Source organism: Rhinopithecus roxellana, chromosome 18, assembly GCF_007565055.1.
Source record: "Rhinopithecus roxellana isolate Shanxi Qingling chromosome 18, ASM756505v1, whole genome shotgun sequence".
In the NCBI taxonomy this organism is placed as follows: Eukaryota; Metazoa; Chordata; class Mammalia; order Primates; family Cercopithecidae; genus Rhinopithecus; species Rhinopithecus roxellana.
The window spans coordinates 56,878,816-56,900,065 of NC_044566.1; the positions used below are offsets into that span (position 1 = coordinate 56,878,816).

A 21,250-nucleotide genomic window follows, 5' to 3' on the forward strand; every position below is an offset into this window, starting at 1 on the left:
ACAGCACTGAAACATTTATCACACTGGTTTTTAATTGATTGTTAATCTGTCTATATTCCTTACTATGAGTAGGTTCCGTATGTATCTTATTCATTGTTTTATCTCCAACACTTAGAACAACTCCTGGTACGTAGAAGTTGCTCGATATACAATCTGTTGAACGAAGAATAAAGTTAAGTACAAACGGCAGTAGATAAACCAGACTTTTTTGTATTCTGTGACTATTATCTTTGGATAACACAGTGACTGCCATCCAGCACATGTCCCTATGACAGAAAACCTAGGAATAACTTTATTGCAATGTCCTAATGCATTTAATTTTAATGCTTTTTCTGTAATTCTTAAGTTGGGAGTTCTCTTGCTGGGAGTTCTTAGGTTGTTCTTATGTTTTTGATGTCATTAAATTTGCTTCCAAGTTTAAAAGGATTAAATAACATTCATTCCTGCTAAGGATTTCTTAACTACAATTATAGCAAAGATAGATACATATTTCCTTTTCCCTGCTTTAATTCTTCTCTCTCAAGCCTAGGACGAATGATATGTCATTCCCAGGTTCAATAATGCTAAGAAACCTACATGACATTTTCCAAAATATTTTAGTCCTCTTTTTTAAATACGTAATCTCTGTTCATTCCTTTGTATACTTTAAACATACAGGGGGTACATACTTTGTCCCCTTAAACTCCCCTTCTTGCCACTAACCTTAAGGGCTGGCTGTTGGGGTAAAGGGCAACAAATACTGATCTTCCTCAATATTTCCCTGAAATTTAGTATGGCCAGATGTCATCAATTTCGTAAACTTGTAATATGTTGCCACTATTTCATGTTCAGCGTTGGATGAGAGAAAAGGGTGATGAAAGAGATAAGATCAAGAATGATAAAACAATATAGAAGTAAGGGGGACAGTATTGATTCACCTGAAAATAAGACATGCATCCAAGAAGTCCATAGTGTTATTTAGGATTTTAAGTGATATGAGAAATAAATAAATGTTAGTGAAATTAAGTTAGAAAAAAATTATATGACAAGTCTTTCACTAATTTATTTGCTTTTTAGATGTTTAATTCACTATCAAAAATAAGGTAGTGAAAACAATCTGTCACTAAATTATATTAATGAAAATGGGGATATAAAAATTCCAGATGTAGCAATGGTAAACTGAATGAAATATGACAGATTTAAGTTTGAATCTTGGTGGAACTATTTCTCTGTCTTGGGCAAGGTTACTTAACCTTAAGTAACTGTATCAAGAAACTGTCTCCATTCCTTCGTCTGTGTAAACTGGGAACGACAATACCTTGGGGGAATTATGGGATTAAATAAGATTAAACGAAATAACACAGAAAGCCTGATGTATCTTACCTGACAGAGTTATAAAAATGACTACTAGCTTTACGCACCATGCCAAGTATTCGCTGTCGGACTTCCCACCAGACTGCCAGCTCCTAAGGCCTTATCTACCTCTCTGTCCTCAGCCCCAAGTACGGCACATAGCTCACCATGTTTAATAAATGTTTGTCAAATACACCTAAACATACAAGGTATTGTTGGGAGATGGGAGTATGGTGGGTGAGAGTAAGAGACGGGTTTTCTTTTCAGTTCTTAACTACTAGTAGGTTTGACCAAACAGTTGTATCTTCGGAACCCACTTTGTTATTGCAGGATGCTGATGGAAGGCATTTAATTTTCACATAGGTAGTGGGCAGAGATTAATTTAGAGGGATCAGGCTTGTCTCTAGGTTTCTTAACCTATTAAACAGATGTGAGTGAAAACTCATTTATACATGCAAAGCCGTGCTTACCATCAGCCGCTAAAAGCTGATCTCTACCTCAACCTAAATTACAAAATCCTGTCTAGTTTGCAACTCTTAACAAAGACATGCCAAGAATAGCACAGATGGGCTTAGTGAAAAGAAATCTGAAATTAAAGAATTATATTTATTTCTAGTAACAAAGTTATGAATGAAGCTGGTGGCACCTAAAAGCAGAGAATATTGAATTCCACATTTCAGTGTTTTAAGTAGCTTTTAAAAAGATCTGATTAACAACTGTTTTAGGGTCACATACTACATTACTGACATATATTCTCATTATTCCTGAAGGCCTCCAGTTGCTACAGTGGTAGAGTACTAATAGAAATTGATAACCTATTTGTTTATAAGTAAGTATTGATCTTTCAAGCTCTGATTTCCGTGGAGATTGCTTTCTTCCATGTGTTTCCCTTTTACCTTCGAGGCACAATGCAAAGCCTTTCTTTTTCGTTTGACTCATGTCTGAATAACACAGAAGATCAGGTGCTATATTAAGCTTGAATAACTTTTATATTTATTTGCCTACCAACTGTCAATTGAGCCATTTTCCATGCGTACATCAATAGATTGGACATTTTACCATTATATTAGAAAAGTTTTAGGCATGGGAGATAAGATGTATAAAGGAATAAATATTAAACAGTAATTTCAGAAATTGCAATTCTGGAACTCATTAGGCTTTAAAAAGTTCAGGTGAGGTCCTGCAATATAAGTGGCCAGTGGCAGACTTTCTTCTCCTAATTACATCCACACCAACATCATCTCATATCTTCCAATCCTTTTTCAGTGATGGAAAACTAACTCTCCTGGCCTGCACTGGAAAGTACCTGTCCTTCTGTATTCTATTATATCCCTTAGTCCCATCTGAAGACACTAACAGCCTTTCTTGCTTTTGGATGATTACAGATCAACTAATTCCATCATGGGCAACTAATGCTGTTTCCCTGCTGCCTCTTCTCTTTACTCAACTTCTTCATTCTTCTGTCTTACATGATTTTTGATTAGTCATCTCATAATAATCTTTTATGTCTTTTGCTTGTTGTAGTTCTGTTCTTTATCTTCTAGTCATTCCATTTAAAAGCCAAAACAAACCTCATTTATGGGTAATAGGTAGTGCCTGCAACATAACTATAGCAAAGAAAAGATGTATATTTGAAGTGATAGGAAGCATAATAAAATAAAAAGGGAAGGAAATAACAGCTACTAAGCATTTTTCTGTGCCAGGCTCTGTATTAGCTAATTTAACTGAATCCCTACTATCACCCTTCAGAGTAGGTGTAATTATTCCCCTTTTATATCTGAGAAAATTCAAGGTCACATTCTAACAGATGGAGGAATCATTATTTCTACTGGCCTTTGTCTAATTCCAGAAGTTTATTTTCTCCTATTTCTTTTCCGAGAACCAAGAAGGGTCTTTTAGAATTTTCCAAAAGCTTTCACTAATTAACCTATGTACCTACCATGCACTAGGCTCTTGGTTAAGTATTTCTCATCTTTCTCTGAGTAAATATGCATTGTCCTTAATGCATCAGAATTCAAGATAAACACAACAATATTTTATTCAGTAGCACTATCTTTTGGTTTTAGTTACAACACTTGCAAAAATATTTCTACTATGCATATATACTTGTAAAGACACATTATGGTTTAAAGAGGCTTTAGGGTAAGCTTTCAAAACAAGCCATAATTTACACAGAAAGTTTCAAATTCTAAACATCACTTCCTTGGAAATTATGAAACGTCTGACAAATGAGTTTTGAATAGGAGGGCTGAATATACTGAATTTGGAAGGCGAACCAGTTACTAAGTGGTCAGCAAGTCAGAGAAAAAAATTTAATTATTTCTGTATACGTGTTATATGACTAGGGTAAGATGTAAAGTAAAAACATCCCAAGTAAAATGTGTCTTTTAATATTAATATCTGAGGAAACTCCAAAGGCTGCTATAAGTTTATTCATGATTTTGCCCAATGGCAGTTGTCAGGAAAACAGTCTTTTCAGAGTCTCATATTGTAGACAAGTGATTTCACTGGTAGTTTGTTTAAAATAATATTTTTAATTTAAAGTAATGAAGTATATAGTTATTTAGCATTTTTAAGCAATTATTATTTTTGTCATACTAAGTACACCGAAACAAATAACAAGTTTAATGACTTTAGATCTAAAAGGCCTAAGGTAAAGGACAGACACTTATTTTAAGCTGTATTTTATTTTTGTGAACAAATTCTTAGTGACCCAAATTTTAATGCATTTTCTATTTCATGAACTCCTTGGAATGGGAGTGAGGAAATCACGATTCCTGGACCATTAGGTTAAACACTTAGTAAACCATGAGACTGATACTTTTACTTATAACCACATGACATAAGATATTTGGGCTGAGTTCCCATAAAAGCAGTTTTATAGGTTTGTCCAAACAGTAGCCACTAGCCACATGTCACTACTGAGCACTTGAAATGTGGCTAGTTCAAATTGAGATGCACTATAAATATAAAATACACTCTGAATTTCAAAGACTCAGCACCCTCCTCCAAAAATGTAAAATGTAAAATGTCTAATTTTACATGTTTATATTGGTTACATGTTTAAATGATAACATTTTGGAAATAGATTAACAAATATATTTATTAAAATTAATTTTACCTGTTTCTTTTTTACTTATAAATGTGGCTAGTAGAAATTTTAAGTCACATGGTAGTTTACATTATATTTCTGTTATGCAGCACTGCTATAGACAAGGGCATGTGTAGGATAAATGTGTAGAATATTCTGGCATGCCCTTGCATAGATTCAAGTTTGAATTCCATTTCGCTGGAATAGTAAATCAACTTAAGGATAAATTCTGAGTTACGATTTGGGAAAGTGTTTAGCTGATTAGGGATAGATGAGGTTAACTTAAATCAGCCTGTTGATAACAAGTATTTTTATGGAGTCACACTTGAAGGAGTCTTGTAAATCTGGCTTCAGACTAACTTGATTAGGTAAAAAAACAGTGAATACCACTTTATGTATTTCAAAATACTATTGTATATATACTCTCATTTAATTCGCCAAACAACCTAGTAGATAACATTTTCTCAGGAAGGACTCCTGACTTTCTTTCTCATCCTCAAAGTACCTGAAAGAGGTGTCCTGCACCACCTGTCCTACAGGAGGTGGCTCACTAAGGCAATGACTGTCATTGACAGGACCTGAGGTTGTATGAAAAGGCCTCCCAGGCTGCAAATCTCTAGTTTCAATGTTTTCTAAAAATTTCCTTTGCTAACAGTTTTGGTGGTCCCTTTGAGATTTCCATGTGGACTAACCTGATGAACTCAGATTAACTGTGTAGCTTAAGAAGTGTATCTCAAGGGCTACTTAAGCCCAGCTATATCTTTTCTTGGTTTCCAGGGTGGACCCTAGGCAGCAAACAAAACTTGAACTTCGGTGACTTTTTTTTTCTAGGTTTTAAAATTTGCTCCTTCTACTGATTTTTTTGTTTCTGGTTTCTGTACAGCTAATAGGTAATTTTCCACTGGTGGTAGTAATGATTGAGCATTTAGTTTTGGTTTTATGGTCTTATCATTTGGTGATCAGTGAATCTAATTAATTACTTTTTTTGTATTCTTGTCTGTTTGCCTATTTGTGAGTTCAAATCAATTAAGAGCATATTTTATATCCATTATAAAGAAAACCAGCTCTTTTGAGATCTTGACTGGTCAATTTTTGTGACTTTGTTTAGTTTTGACCTATGGCTGAAACTGAAGGCTGGAAGTTATCAGCTCTTTATGCGTCCGTGTATCTGGAATTTGAAAAGCATTTGCCTCTTGTGAGTGTGAAGTATTTTCCTACCTCTGGAATTATTATTATCACCCAGAAACTAAAGATGCTGTGTTCTGATTACTTTATAAATAGGCAATGATATAAATCTAATATTCTCAAAATTAACAGAAAATTAAAAAAGAGAACTTATATACTTTAAAAGTACCAGATTTAAAAAGTATTTCTTAAGAAACTTCTAACTCAGAAACATTTTTATAAAAGAATCCAAGTTCACATAATTAAGGTGAACGTTTGGATAAATTAGACTGATTTAATAACTTTGGTTTAAAAATAGTTTTATGTCTTTTCCTTTAGTTTATCATTACAGAGTTTAGTTTTAAAAATAAGATTTGGGTTTGTTTTCTCAAAAGACTAGTTAGTCCAGACTTCCTTTACTTCTTACGCTGGCGTAGAATTATGAAAGAGATAAGATTTATGCTCAAACAGAATCGTAATTCTGATAAAATTTTTCTTAACAAAAATAATTGTAGTTTGTCACCTATCAATGGCTTGCAAGTTACTCAAAATATATTCATACTAAATTTCTGTAGAAAGTTATTTTTTTCCCCATAATGGAGAGAATGTTTAAGGAAAACCTACAAACTAGAGCTGTCATTTAGGTTTAGGAAAAAAATATTTTCGAAGACAGGAGATGCAGTTTCATATACTCTGCTTTACCAATGTGTTTCTTGGGCACATCAGCCTCATACAATAGAGTGGTCGGAGGTATATCTTAATAAGGGGAAAATTATTGATTAAGAGATTTAATTTAGCATTCTACAGTACTCCTCAGTCACTTACAGTGCTCCTATCTAGACCAGAATGGAGAAGGCAAGAATAAAGGAAAAGAGGTTTGCTAAGAGCTTTTGCAATAATCTAGGTGAGAGAGAATGGGAACCTAAATTAAAGAAAGTGCCAGAGTATAGAGAAAAGGAGATAGAGATATTTAGTTGGTAGAATCTGTGGATGTCTGATTGGATATAAGAGGTTGGAAACATAGACAAAATATCTAGGAAAAAGCTTCTCAATTTCTAGATTGGGCAGCTGAGTGAATAATCATGGCATTTAACCACAGCAGGTTCATGAGGGAGATGAGGAGTTCATTTATTGAAATGCTGCTTATGGTACTGTGAGATATTCAGGTAGAAATACCTAGCAGGCACTTGGAAATATAGGTCAGGAACACAAGATAAATGTTTGCAAAGAAGAGAGAAGCTGGAAATCACTAGCTTATAACTGAATGACACAGCTCAGCTGAAATATAAAGAAAAATCCTGGGGAATAGAAACATCAAGGAAAAAGAATCTGAGCTGGAGACTGAGCAGAACAGTTAGGATGACAGGAGGCAAACCAGGAGAGGATATTGTAAAAGGAACGTTGAAAGAAAATTTCAAGGAGAGAAGATTAGCAATGGTGTGAAATGCTTCAAGAGACATGATAGGTAAGAAATGGGAAGCTTTATCTGCATAATATGTGACCTTCACAAAAACAATTCAGTAAAGTGATGGATGTGGAACTGAAATCAACCAGGCTAAAGACTGAATGGGAGGTGATAAAGTAGAGGCAACAGGTACCACAGTGCATTGCAGGACAGCAGAGGTTGTGCTTTCAGGAATCTGACTATGCAGGGAGAGAGATGGGAAAGAACTGCAGAGTGGGTGGGGGCTGGCAGCAGGCTTTTTCTTTCTTATTTTTTAAACAGCAGTGAGACTTGAATATATTTATGTCTTAGGAGAAAGAGAAAAGTAACAGAAAGAGGTTTTCAAAATATTTGGAAACTGGTTGTAAAACATGCTGCCCAAGAAGTAAGAATGAGAAGGCTGGGGGAGAGCAAGTGCCAGTGTGCATCATTTGTGAGAAAGGAGGCAGAGGGTATTAAGAATGCACTCCAGGGCTAGGTGTGGTGGCTCACACCTGCAATCCCAGTGCTTTGGGAGGTAAGGCAGGAGGATCACTGAAGCCCAGGGGAACAAAAGTGAGAGACCAGCATGGGGAAAAAAGTGAGATGCCATGTTTAAAAATAATAGCTGGGCCGGGCACGGTGGCTCACAACTGTAATCCCAGCACTTTGGGAAGCTGAGGTGGGCCAGTCACCTGAGGTCAGGAGTTCAAGACCAGTTTGACCAACATGGCAAAACCCCATCTCTACTAAAAATACAAAAATTAGCCAGGCGTGGTGGTGGGCGCCTGTAATCTCAACTACTCTGGAGGCTGAGGAAGGAGAATCGCTTGGACCCGGGAGGCAGAGATTGCAGAGAGCTGAGATCATGCAACTGCACTTCAGCCTGGGTGACAGAGCGAGAATCTGTCTCAAAAAAATAAAAAATAAAAATAATAAAAAAAAATAGCCACGCAAGGTGTTACATGCTTATAGTACTAGTTACTTGGGAGGCTGAGGCAGGAAGACCCTTTGAGTCTGGGGGTTCAAGGCTGCTGTGAGCTATGATAGTACTACTGCACTCTAGCCTCAGTGGCAGAATGAGAGACCCTGTCACTGCAAAAAAAAAAAAAAAAAAAAAAAAAAAAAAGGTATGTACTCAATTTTGGCTCCTTTATAACTGGACAACTGGTCTGGTTTAAGTTCATAATACCTAGCAATAGATAACTAACTTTCTAATCCAATTTTGCAAATGAGACAACACATTAAAAAATTCATATTTTCCTACTTTGGAATCTTTAATTTCTACTTTGTCTCTAATCTTTGTTTAGAACAAATTACAACTGATTTGAATTGTATTTAATTTACTTACGTTAAAATTTTTAAGGTACCAAAGGCAAACTAACTCAATGAAGATACTCACAATTCGAACAAGCCAGGATAAAGTAGATGTTGCTGTTGAATAATGGGTATTATAATGGTAGGGTGGGCTTTGATCATCTTCCCACGTCTCATAACGCTCTGCGTAAAACACAGCTCTCTTTGGGTTCAAAGCACCAATTGGCTATTAAAAGAAAAAAATATTTTGTTTAATACAGTCATATTAGATATCCTAGGTAATAAATCTTTATACTTTCAGTATTTCACTGTTAATTCCTTTTAGCCATACAGCATAAATACATTATTTTGTATTACATTTTTAAACATACTGGATTTTGATATTAATTACAAATCATTACACTTGTTAAAAATTGCCCAAGAGGATGATTCATAGTCCAAAGTTTCTAGACTTTACTAACAGTTTTTGTAAACTAGATTATCAGAGGTGATCCCATTTAAACTGCTAAGGCCACATCAACAGTTTTGTTATTTTCCTATTACTTACTAAGCTACATAATGAACATTTAGCTTAGAATACAGGAAACCCAATGCAGAGAAGGTGAAGAGATTGACCATTTGACAACCATATTAGTGAAAACCTTGTCTTAACAGCCGGTTACCCAGAGTGTGAAAGACAACCCTCCATATGGACCCCTGACAGAATGTTAGTCTTATTCTATTAGTATATAGATGGAACAACTATCCTTTTTATTATTAAACTACACACCTAAGGGTGATGGAATAATTCAGGAAATTCAGATTCCCTGGAAAGCATTTTGCTGAGGCCACTAAGACCTCTCCTATGAGTGCCACCACCCTATTTACTGATTATGATGCTAATCCCTATACTGATTTCTTCAATAAAGCATGTGCTTAATTGCATCATAGTCTCAAAATTTTAGCACATCTAATCATTAGGAATTTCCAGCACACCATCTTCATGATTTCCAATAGCAAACTTCCTTAGCTTAAGTTTTTGTCTGATTTTGGATTAATGGTATACAGAGTCCGTGCTTATGGTATCAAATAAGCACATTATTTTGATTTAAGTTGCATACTATAAAAGTAAGTATGTTTATAGAGAAAACAAAAGAAGAGTACTAAGTACAATGTCTAACTACTTTATTTCAAAATTTAATATTTATAATCAACTATGAAGATCCCTCGAAGGCTTAATTTTAACAAGAGAAGTAGTAGAAAATTAGTGTTTCAATGGAACACATAATGTTACACAAGAGAGGAAGATTCATTTATAAATTGTTATGAGCCTTTTCTTTTGGCTTCAGGAGACTAATTCAAATAACACAATGAGGTCATCAGCAGTAAAAAGTCTGTCAGAATTTCCATAATAAACTCTTATTTGCAAGGGTGCTTATCCTGAATATTTAAATTATTTGTAAATTATGTTCATTTTTTGTTAACTTTAATTATGATTAACAAAGACTCAACAATTTATTTATATAAAAGTTGTATTTTTCATGCACAAGAATGTTAATATTTTAAGGTTCCTAAACTTTTTTGTCTTCATTTTGTAAAACAAAGTATGATAGTATAAAAATTTAGATTTTTAAAAAATGTTCTAAGGTTTAAACTTTATTGTGTTAAATTTCATTGATTATCTCTCAAATCTCTTTAGATAGATGTAAGAAAGGTAATGTAATTTTGTTAAACATTACATAAAATCTTAATACTATTTAAAACAACATAATTACATTATTGGTAAAATAGTAATTGTTACAAAGTGAAATGAATGTAAAGTCTGTTATGGAATTGAAGTAATGAGTTTTTTATTTTATTTATTTATTTATTTATTTATTTATTTATTTTTTGAGACAGAGTTCCGCTCTGCTGCCCAGGCTGGAGTACAGTGTCATGATCTCGGCTCACTGCAAGCTCTGCCTCCCAGGTTCATGCCATTCTCCTGCCTCAGCCTCCCAAGTAGCTGGAACTACAGGCACCCGCCACCACGCCCGGCTAATTTTTTATATTTTTAGTAGAGATGGGGTTTCACCGTGTTAGCCAGGATGGTCTCTATCTCCTGACCTCGTAATCTGCCAGCCTCGGCCTCCCAAAGTGCTGGGATTACAGGCATAAGCTACCACGCCTGGCCCAAAGTAATCAGTTTTTCATTTAAAATTACCTACATATTTTATACTTTACTAGATGTTCAGATATGTTTTTCTAACTCAGTAAGTATATTTTCAAAGCACTGAAAATGTTTAATACTTTGTTCTGTTGTGAATATGCTAATAGACCTTTTGCATGCATAAAATGTCTGTGCAATACCTAAGGTTTGATCTTATCTGATACTGTTTGTCCTGTAAAATCTCACAAAGCATTCTTTAAAAAGGAGCATGGCTCTTCCTCTAATCTTTTCCAGTCTTCTCTTACATTTCTGGAAAAGGAAAAGACTTATATTTTTTATTTTACACAAGTTTCATCAAAGTCATTTTATTGCAGTGTTTTACAGAGTAATGCTATGTAGGAAACAGCTGCACGGTATTAAAGTCTGCATATTCCTCTATTAGTCACTTCTTACAATATATTTCTAATTTTGAATTTTTACCTAACAAGGTTAGAAATGACTTTTATGGAACATAATGAAAGTGATTTGCTTTGTACTTAATATTTTTCTATCGTTTTGCTTCTAATAGTCAAACAGTAATAAATAATTAGAAAGCAGAAAGCTTCAAAATGTTTGTTTAGGGAAATGAGAATTTTGTCATAGATGACATATTTTCTAAAGAGATCATAATAGATACCTATCATTTTTATCCATCCATCAATCAATTACCTACTTACCTACATATTGACAAGGTTGTAACTTTGCTATACTTTAAAAATTTTAGCAAATACTGCAATGTCAATATCATTTGAATTTTGGCAGATGCATATGGTAAGAATTCTGGTCAAAAGGTAAGGCTACACTTAGTAAAATTTATAAATTTACTTTGCAATACTTTTCAATTTCCATCATAGTTACTACATCAATAAATAGTTTCCTTTTCTGTCAAACAGTGGGCATTTGGATTCAGTGACCTCTGTGCTTTTGAAGTGTTACCATATACAAAAGTTTAACTGAAAGTTTAAACCCTATTTTTAGATTTATTGCTGTTTTGTCTTTGTTAGTTTTTATGTTACAGGTGAACACTTTAACAAATAGGCAAAAATTGTGCAAAAAATGCAAAAATGAAAAATAACATTTCTATCCCTATAAAACTTTATTATTATAATTCAGTTTTAAAAACTGGCAAAAAGCCTACATAGCTTGCAAAAAAAGCACTATTTCCAATATGAAAGAATTCAAGAAGTGACTAATGTACAAAAATTCGCATTCCTTATAAAATTTACGAGAAATTACATGTGTAGTATTAGGATGGTCACATGAAACACTACTGTAGTTATTGAAGAAATAATGCTGAGAATTTTCTCTACTCTTATCACTCAATTTGCCTGTTTTGAAGACCAAAGAGAGAAATCTGTCTCAAACTTCAGTGCTACAAAAAGTTTGGTTTTCCTTTTTTTTTTTTTTTTTGAGATGGAGTCTCGCTCTGTCGCCCGGGCTGGAGTGCAGTGGCCGGATCTCAGCTCACTGCAAGCTCTGCCTCCCGGGTTCACGCCATTCTCCTGCCTCAGCCTCCCGAGTAGCTGGGACTACAGGCGCCCGCCACCTCGCCCGGCTAGTTTTTTGTATTTTTAGTAGAGACGAGGTTTCACTGTGTTAGCCAGGATGGTCTCGATCTCCTGACCTCGTGATCCGCCCGTCTCGGCCTCCCAAAGTGCTGGGATTACAGGCTTGAGCCACCGCTCCCGGCCAAGTTTGGTTTTCCTAAAAAAAACCTTTGTGACTTTACTACATGAAACAAAAATTCTACCAGAGGTTTGTGGGGAGTTACATGATCTTAAGGCTCTGAGAAATACTATTGTAAATATAATTGTTTAAATGTGTTTATTCCAGTGTTTCTCTTTATTTTATTTTTTTTATTTTTTATGAGAAACAATCAATACCTTAGACTGTACTTTGAAAAATTCTGGTATGCATTTGGTGTGTATTTCTGCATGCTAACTTTTTCTTTAGTTTCATTTTTCTGTTTTCTCTTTCTGTTCTCTTAGCCTTGATTTATCAATATTTTTCTATCTTTTAAAACCTGCATATTGTACAAAGTCCTTTTCTTAGAACAGGTATACAATATATAAATTTAATAAGTAAAAATGACTGCAAAAATTATATAAATAAAACATATTGTATAAATGGTATTACATGAAACATCAGAAGAACTTTTAGAGAACATAAAAGTCTGAGCATAGAGTTACTGACTTACATAAATACAAATAAATGTGGATTGATCTGATAAATGGTCAGTGTCATCAAACTAGATTATAATTTTCAAGAAAAAAAAGTTTGTCAGCAGAAATCAGAGGCCTAGTTAAAGCAATGTCAATAACACTGAATTCTAATATATCATAAAAAAACTGAAAATGCTAATGATGTTCATGGTCCTAGGATTCTACTGTTACATGGGCTGAGCATCCCTAATCCAAAAATTTGACATCTGGAATGCTCCAAATTCCAGAACTTTTTGCATGCCAACATGACACCATCTTAAGTGGAAAATTCCAGACATATGTACTTAACACAAACTTTGTTTCATGTACAAAATAGTTTAAAAAAAAATATATATAAGATGACCTGCAGGCTATATGGAATATGGTGTATATGCAATGAAATAATTTTTTGTTTAGAATTGGGTCTGTTCCCAAGCTATCTCATTGTGTATATGCAAATAGTCTGAAATCTGAAACAATCTGAAGTCTGAAACACTTCTGGTCCCAAGCATTATGGATAAGGAATACTCAAACCTGCACACAGAATATGTTCAAGAGTTTACTACTGCTATTACAACTGCCGATGATACTATATATTTGTGAAACATATTGTCTTCACATCCATTTTCTAGACTGATTTTCATAAGTCTCTGAGGACAGCAAGGCATTCAATATGAACCTAATTTCATGACGAGCAAACAAGTACCTGGGTCTCCACATTCTACACTACTGCACTGGTTTTTCATTGCTAAATATGAAATTCTGATCTTAATGTGACTTTATTTTTTAATAGAGATGAAATCTCACTATGCTACCCAGGCTGGTCTCAAACTCCTGTCCTCAAGTGATCCTTCTGCCTTGGCCTCCCAAAGTGCTGGTATTACAGGTGTAAGGCAGTTTGCCTGGCCCTTGATGTGACTTTTTTCTTTTATAATTACCTACTTAATTCCTCATTCCTCATAGGTCCACAGAAATGGAAGGAAACATTCAGGTCTACTTGACCAAATCCTTACAAATGAGGACACTGAAGAAAAGTCAAATGAAGATCATGTTGCTAGTCAGTGGCTAGAAGTTTTACAGAACCAGCTGCAGCTCTGTGCTAGATACAGCTTGAAGCTGGGTACATTTGACTCATTTGTCTGGCTTCTAACAATAGCTTTTAGTTATCTCAATACTTTTAAGACATTGAACTTCTAAGATATCTAAGTTATCTTGTTATCTTTTGTAATCAAGGGCTTGAAAATCCTTCGAAAAGGCTTTGAGAGTTCTTACCTTTTTTGTTTTTTCAGTCATGAACTACCTGTCATCATTCTGAAAATTCTGTTATGACAACACAGAAATCATAACTACAGACACTTCTGTGCTCAAGTAAATTCCCGGGCTCCCTTTTTATCTGACTAAGGAACTTCAACTCATTCTTTTGGAGGTTTTTCAAATTGCATCTGTAAATCCTTACATGACACCATCTGGTAATAGGCAACTTTCTAACCTTTTTAACCCAGTAGTGTAGCCCTTCGAAGAAACTTCCTGTCTTTTATTCATCTCTTTATTCTCACACCTATAGTACCTGAACCTTTTAAAGTGAGCAATAAATGCTAAATGAATGAAGACCGATTAACCCAATTATATAATATTATATAAAACTTCTATGTGGAAATTTTAGAAAAAAATTTTATGCAAAAATCAAAAGACAAGACAAAGTGAAAAATATTCATAGCACATAAGAGTTTCCTTAAAAACGTGCTCTTAAAAATCAATAAGAAGCTAATGAACAATCTAATTAAATAAATGAGGAAATGATATGATGAATAGGCAATTCGCAGAATAATAAATGCCAATTTCCAATATATATAAGAAAAAATAGTACCAGTTCCTACAATGTAATGGATACCTATTCTTTATTACTGTTTAGCATTCATTATGCCTTCTTCCTTTGTGAACCATTCCTTCTCCACCTGGTGCAGGTGAGCTGACCTCACTACCTGACTCCCTGGGTGGGCATGGGATCTAGACCTGTCAATCATAGTATTTTATTCACATTGGCACTATGACTGCTGCAGAAATGGGCATGTGATTCAACTTGATCGGATGAAACTTTGCTGCAACTATCCGGGCAAAAGCTCTTTCTCTAGCGGGGTTACAAAGACATCATTACTGTAACACAGGGAAGCCTGTTTGAGAGTGAAGCCAATGTAGAAAAGTAAGAGGTGTGGGTCCTGATAATTCTGGTGAACACTTGGATCAAGTTTTCCTGAACTGACCCATCCCTGGATTTCTCCGTTATATGGGCTAACAAAATTTTTATTTTAAATTAAAGCCAGTATAAGTTGACTTTCTATTATAGGTAATCAAAAATTGTAAGTACACTCACAATTGTTAAAAGGTCAGACAAAAACTATTTTTATTAACTAGATTGTCAACAATTATTAAGTTTTATAATACTCAGTATTGGAAAACATGGTATCTCATAATGCTGTTGGCAAATAAATTGGTATAAATTTCTTGTGGGGAAAATTGGTAATATTTAAAAAATTCATATAGTTTTGATCAAGTAATTCTACTTTGTATAATTTATTTTTTGAAGAATATACATGACAGTATATCAATAGTTGTCTCGGCAGTGAGAATGTGGAGACTTTAGTTTTCCCTATATGCTCTTTTTTTGCTGTTTAATCATGAATTTGGTTTATCTCATAGAGAGAATTTTAGATGGCTTTTACAATTATATGATCTAGAAATATATTTCACATGTGAACATTTTAACTTTGATAAATTTAAGTTAACTACATTAACTTTTTATTTTGGCTAGTAAGTGTTACTGACCAAATATTTCCAAATATATAATTTCTATTATTGGTTGGGGCAGTGGCTCATGCCTGTAATCCCAGCACTTTGGGAGACGGAGGCAGGTAGATCACTTTGAGGCCAGGAGTTCGAGATCAGCCTGGCCAACATGATGAAACCCCATCTCTACTAAAAATACAAAAATTAGCCAGGCGTGGAGGTGGGCACATGTAATCCCAGCTACTTGGGAGGCTGCGGCAGGAGAATTACCTGAATCTGGGAGGCAGAAGTTGTAGTGAGCCAAGATTGCACCACTGCACTCCAGCCTGGGTGACAAAGTGAGACAATGTCTCAAAACAAAACAAAACAAAAAAAGCTTCTATTACCAATCTTCACTGATATTTGAATCAGCATACATCAAAACCTTACTAGTTACAGTGAGTTAAATGACAACATGAGGAACCAAAAGACAAATCCAGAAGCCTAGCATTGGCATATAATAAACACATGCAAAATATTGGCTGTTATTGTTACGTTCGATAACTGGTATGCTCTCTTAAATGAGTCAATATCATGAAAAAAAAAGGGGGGGTGATAGGGTGGCTGGGAGCTATTCTAACCTTAGACAAATAAGACAGAAGAATCAGATGTACTGTGTGGTCGCTGACTGAATCCTGGCTTAAGCACAACAATTTTTAAGACACATGGGAGATAATTAGAAAACCTTGATTATAGGCACAGTGTTAGATAATATTAGGGAACTGTCATTAGTTTTGTTTGATGTAATGATGGTGATCTGATTATATGGGAAAATAATATTTTTCATACTGAAATATTTAGGGGTAAAGTATGATATATTTATTTAAATACTTCAGTAAACCAATAAAAGCTAAACTGTCAATTATAACATGTAGCTATTGGTTAATGGGTATTGTTATTAGGAACTGGTACTTTTTCTTTGTTTAAAAATTTTCACAATAAAGTCAAAATCAATTAAAATAGAGTACAAAAACAAGCAAAACCTTCCCAATCAATTCAAGTCTTTCCTATGTCTTGGGTTGTTCTAAGTAAGAATGCTTTAAATGATTTGAAAATTTGTTTCTCTAAAATATGTTAAAATTGTGTTCCGTAAGTGTGGATTAAACATTCCCTTTGCAATTTTATACTGCTAATTGGCTTAATATGGCCTTTCATCCTCTGACGAACTTCAGCAAATCAGTACACAATTTTCAAATACATTATTAAGGAACAGAACTTGAAGTCATGAAACATTAATAAAGAGAAGTGTTAAGATTATATTTTTCTATTAATTAAATGTGTTTCTTTTTTTACTTTTTCATAGGGTAGAATTGAGTATATTATGAAGAAAGCTAATCTTTCATCTAAAGTTGCATTAGCAAAATCTATTAGCACGTGGCTGGGCATAGTGGCTCACGACGATAATCCCCACACTTTGGGAGGCCGAGGCAGGTGGATCATCTGAGGTCAGGAGTTGGAGAGCAGCCTGGCCCACACGGTGAAACCCCATCTCTACTAAAAATACAAAAATTAGCCAGGCGTGATGGTGCACGCCTTTAATCCCAGCTACTGGGGAGGCTGAGGCAGGATAATTGCTTGAGCCCGGGAGGCAGAGGTTGCACTGAGCCAAGATTGCACCATTGCACTTCAGCCTGGGCGACAAGAGTGAAATTAAAAAAAAAAAAAAAAAAGTCTATTAGCACTTAATTTAAGTTTTTGTAGAGACAGGGTTTGGCTATGTTGCTCAGGTTGGTCTCAAACTCCTGGCCTCAAGCAATCCTCCTGACTCCGCCTCCCAAAGTGCTGGGATTACAGGCGTGAGCCACTACACCCAGCTTTAAGCACTTTCACAGGAATGCTAGTCCCACATAGGACCGAAAGCTTTGGAGGTGTGGAATGGCTCACTGACCACATTTCTTTTGACTCCTCTGCTCATATCTGACATGACTGAGCAATGTGCAGGATATTTTAAAAGAACTCATTCTTACTGGATAATAGGGACAGTTTTTCTTTTTTCTTTTTCTTTCCTTGTGTTTTCTTTTTTTTGTTTTTGTTTTTGTTTTTTTTGATAGCGTATAAAAACTGCCAGGGCATTTAGAAAAGGTAGAGGCATATAGAAGAGAAATTGATCACTAGCTTTTTTTTTTTTTTTTTTTAAAAAGAATATCCTACCTATGTATTATGGAAAAATAATAGGTAACAAATGGAAGAAAATGCAATCTATATAACCAGTGCAATTCATCATAGCGTTGTGAGGGTAAAGCAAGAAAATCCATGTAAGATGCTTAGTACAATGCCTGGCATATAATAAACACATGCAAAATATTGGCTATTATTGTTATCATTATCCCAAGATAGTTCCTAAGAAAATTAGTTTTACATATCTTAGTGAAAAGTAAACACTTTCACCCACAAACAGTGGAGCATCTTAAATCTTCATGTGTCAGTTCTAGAAGTTTTCCAGGTATTAAGTAGGATAATGATGGGGCTACAAATTAGTTTCAAGATCACTTCTAACTGCTTAATACTCTGTTTCAGCTGGAAAGAAAGGTTAAAGGAGACTGAATTTGACCTAGTTTTGCATGATAATGCTGTGGTTTAGACACAGAGGTGACATGTGGCTGGTGAAATTCAAGTGCATAAAGCAGGCTTTCTTTTCCTTTTCCTTTCCATAGGTAGGATTCTTCTAAGAGCATACACTAAACAGTGTTCCTGCTGTTTTCAGTTCCTTCTTTAACAGCCTAAAATTTTCAAAGCAGAACAGGCTCTATAGGATTTTTTTTTCCCTCTCTTTTTCTGAAAGGGTGATTCAGTTGGCTAAGTGGGAAGGAACAAGAAAAGAGGATAAAGAGACATTTAGTATAAGCAAACAGAGCCTAGGACTGCTTTGGAAGTTCCGTATAAATCTATAAAGCTCCCTGTCACCCTATTATGTCTCCAACAAGCAACAGTGGAGACATAAACAAACACAAAAACACTTCACTATTTCTGGTTACCAGTGTCTGTGAAGTCTACCTTTTTAGTTGCACTTTTCTTGATTCTTTCATTTTTTCAATTAGAAGGAAAATAGCTTAATATGTCACTGGGTAAACAAAAAAATGACTGTAATTTCTTAAAGGTATGGACTAAGTCTTATTGCCTTTGTATCTCCAGTGTCTGGCACACAGTAGGTTAGCAATAAATGCTTGTGTAATGAAAGAAAGAATGAATGAATAAAAGTATTAATTTAAATAAATGAATATCCCATGAGTTTAAAACAGTATCCCAACACTGCCAATCAATACCTTGTCCCTCAGCACTGCCATATAAGCAAGTCTAATGAAAACAATTTTCAACATACTGTGGGTTATATGTTAAGGCAGCATTCAACATATATTGAAACAAATATTTCAAATTTGGCAGCAGGGTTATTTGGCAGATGGTATATAATTAAATTTACACATTTACACTTTTATCTTTTAGTTTTATATCATCCTAACTACTACTAACACACCTAGTAGTTTTGCCCATACTTCCTGTTTTGTTGTTTAAAATTAAGCATTAGGTAGATTATGATCAAGTAAATGGAATTAATTTCATTTCAGATGTTGTTAACTTATGGTGAAAAAGAAAGATAAAATAACCATAGAAACTTGCTCTAGTGGAGACTGCAGTGAGCCAAGATCGTGCCACTGCACTCTAGCCTGGGTGATAGAGGGAGACTCCATCTCAAAAATGACAACAGCAACCACAACAACAACAAAACAAACCAACTTGCTCTAGATTTCTGAGTCGTGGATTCCCCACCTTACCAATATAAACTCTTTTCTATGTGGTAGATAGACATTTGGCAGTATCAAGGGTGGATGGTTGAAGAGTATTCACACTTCAGTGCATCCATTTGCATTAGCACTTTTCAAAGCCTCAAGGCATTATCACTTCCTTTTATTAAGTGGCATAATAATTTGGGAAAATGGTTATGCTTATCATCATCTGTCAGTCAAACAACTCCGGTGTTAACAAAATCTATTTTCTCCACTCGATGAATGGGTGTGTGCATGTGATGTCTTATGTTCATGTCAATATGAGTAGGACTTGGTTTTGTGATAAAACTATTTCATTTATCAGAGGGCATGACTGGGAAATAGGAAAATTCTATGTGCATGTGATGTCTTATGTTCATGTCAATATGAGTAGGACTTGGTTTTGTGATGAAACTATTTCACTTATCAGAGGGCATGACTGGGAAATAGGAAAATTCTATTTACACTTTAATGAGCAGAAGACTGTGCTTCACGTCAAAGTCATGTAACCACTATACTTTAAGAGTTGAGTTCATATGAGTATCTGTAAATAAATGAAACACTAGCATATATCATATTGTAAGATAGATTTCACCATAAGGTTACATCTCCATAAGGAATATCTATATAAATCGAGTGGGGAGGAAATCTCTAAACCTACTGTTGGTTGGTGTTGAAAAGATAGGTCAAAGGCAGATTATTTCATCTGCTGTCCCTCATGTAAAACAATAAACATAGCCTCTAACCTGTACACATAATAAATAAAACTTGAACCTATGATGTCTAATAAAATGAGAGGTCTAAAAAAATCTTACTGATAAAGAACTTTTTTCTTTTGCTCCTGTGCTCTCCAAGTGTTCAATTAAGTGGGCCAAAGAACAAGTAAGAATATTACAAATATAAAATATTTCAGTCTAAATAAATGTGCATCTAAAGTTCTAATAAACATTTAATATAACCTTAGTGTTTTGATGTTACAGTTTTGATAATTTGACAACTCAAATAGATGATAAAACAGAATTATTGATTGAATTCAAAATATTTTATTAAATGGCATTACTTTTTAATTTTGTTAGAATACAAAATAAATCAGAGGAATCAAACAAACGTTCACTAGGTTTTTGTCAATCATACCAAAGGTAGTGAACTCTCAACTGACAATTATAGAAATTTGCTGTGTCACTGCCACTCACGGAATGCCACTTGTGTGTCAGGCATTATACTAGGTGCCTTAACTACTTTACGGTGTTAAAATCTTTTAACAACCCTATTATGTAAGTATGATTGTATTCATTTTAAAGATGAGCAAACAAGTTCAGAGAATTTAGAAAACATCTTAAGCTTGCATAACATGTGACAGAGAAACAAATATTTGAGCGAAGCCTACATTCTTTTCATGTTCCAGTTACAACCTCTTGATTTTTTTTCCCAATTCCCATTATTGTTCAAGCCAATTTCAGCTGTGTTTTCTGAAACGTTCATTCAAAAGTTTCCCAACTGATACAATACAGAATTTCATGAAGCCTATGTAATGTGGTGGTGTAAAGAAAGAAAATAAATATTTATTTTTTTGGCATTGTACATTTCATAGTTTCTTAATTCTTTCATATAGTAAAGAATATAGAACTTATTTGGGGTACCACATATTTATTGAAACAAATTCTAGATTTATTCACTGCTAAGAATTATTACTGGGATCAGGACTCCCAGTGTTTGTTTAGAAACAACTACTTTTGTTGTTAGAGATCTTTTAGAATGCTTTTGGTTGTATCATTCAAGTATTTCAATTCTTCCTTGAGCTTCTGAAGAGTAAAACTCTCCATTAATATTTTCATTTGTAGTATTGATTATAACTACAAGAATTTCATGTGCTTCTTAGTGGACATCTCTTCATTGTGATAATATTGCACTATAGTAGTTTTTCCTTCCAATTATATTATTATACTTCAAATGTCATTTTCCCATTAGGCG

The 21,250-nt window shown here is 34.5% G+C and overlaps 1 protein-coding gene across 4 annotated transcripts in view; it reads right to left on the reverse strand.

Annotated features, from left to right (window-relative positions):
• NBEA (neurobeachin) overlaps positions 1-21,250 on the reverse strand; it is a 774,301-nt gene that overhangs the window by 92,350 nt on the left and 660,701 nt on the right. For all 4 annotated transcript variants that reach the window (XM_030922219.1, XM_030922217.1, XM_030922221.1 and 1 more), the window contains exon 46: positions 8,413-8,553. In XM_030922219.1, coding sequence (XP_030778079.1) covers positions 8,413-8,553 — 141 coding nt within the window. The remainder of the gene's footprint in view (positions 1-8,412; positions 8,554-21,250) is intronic.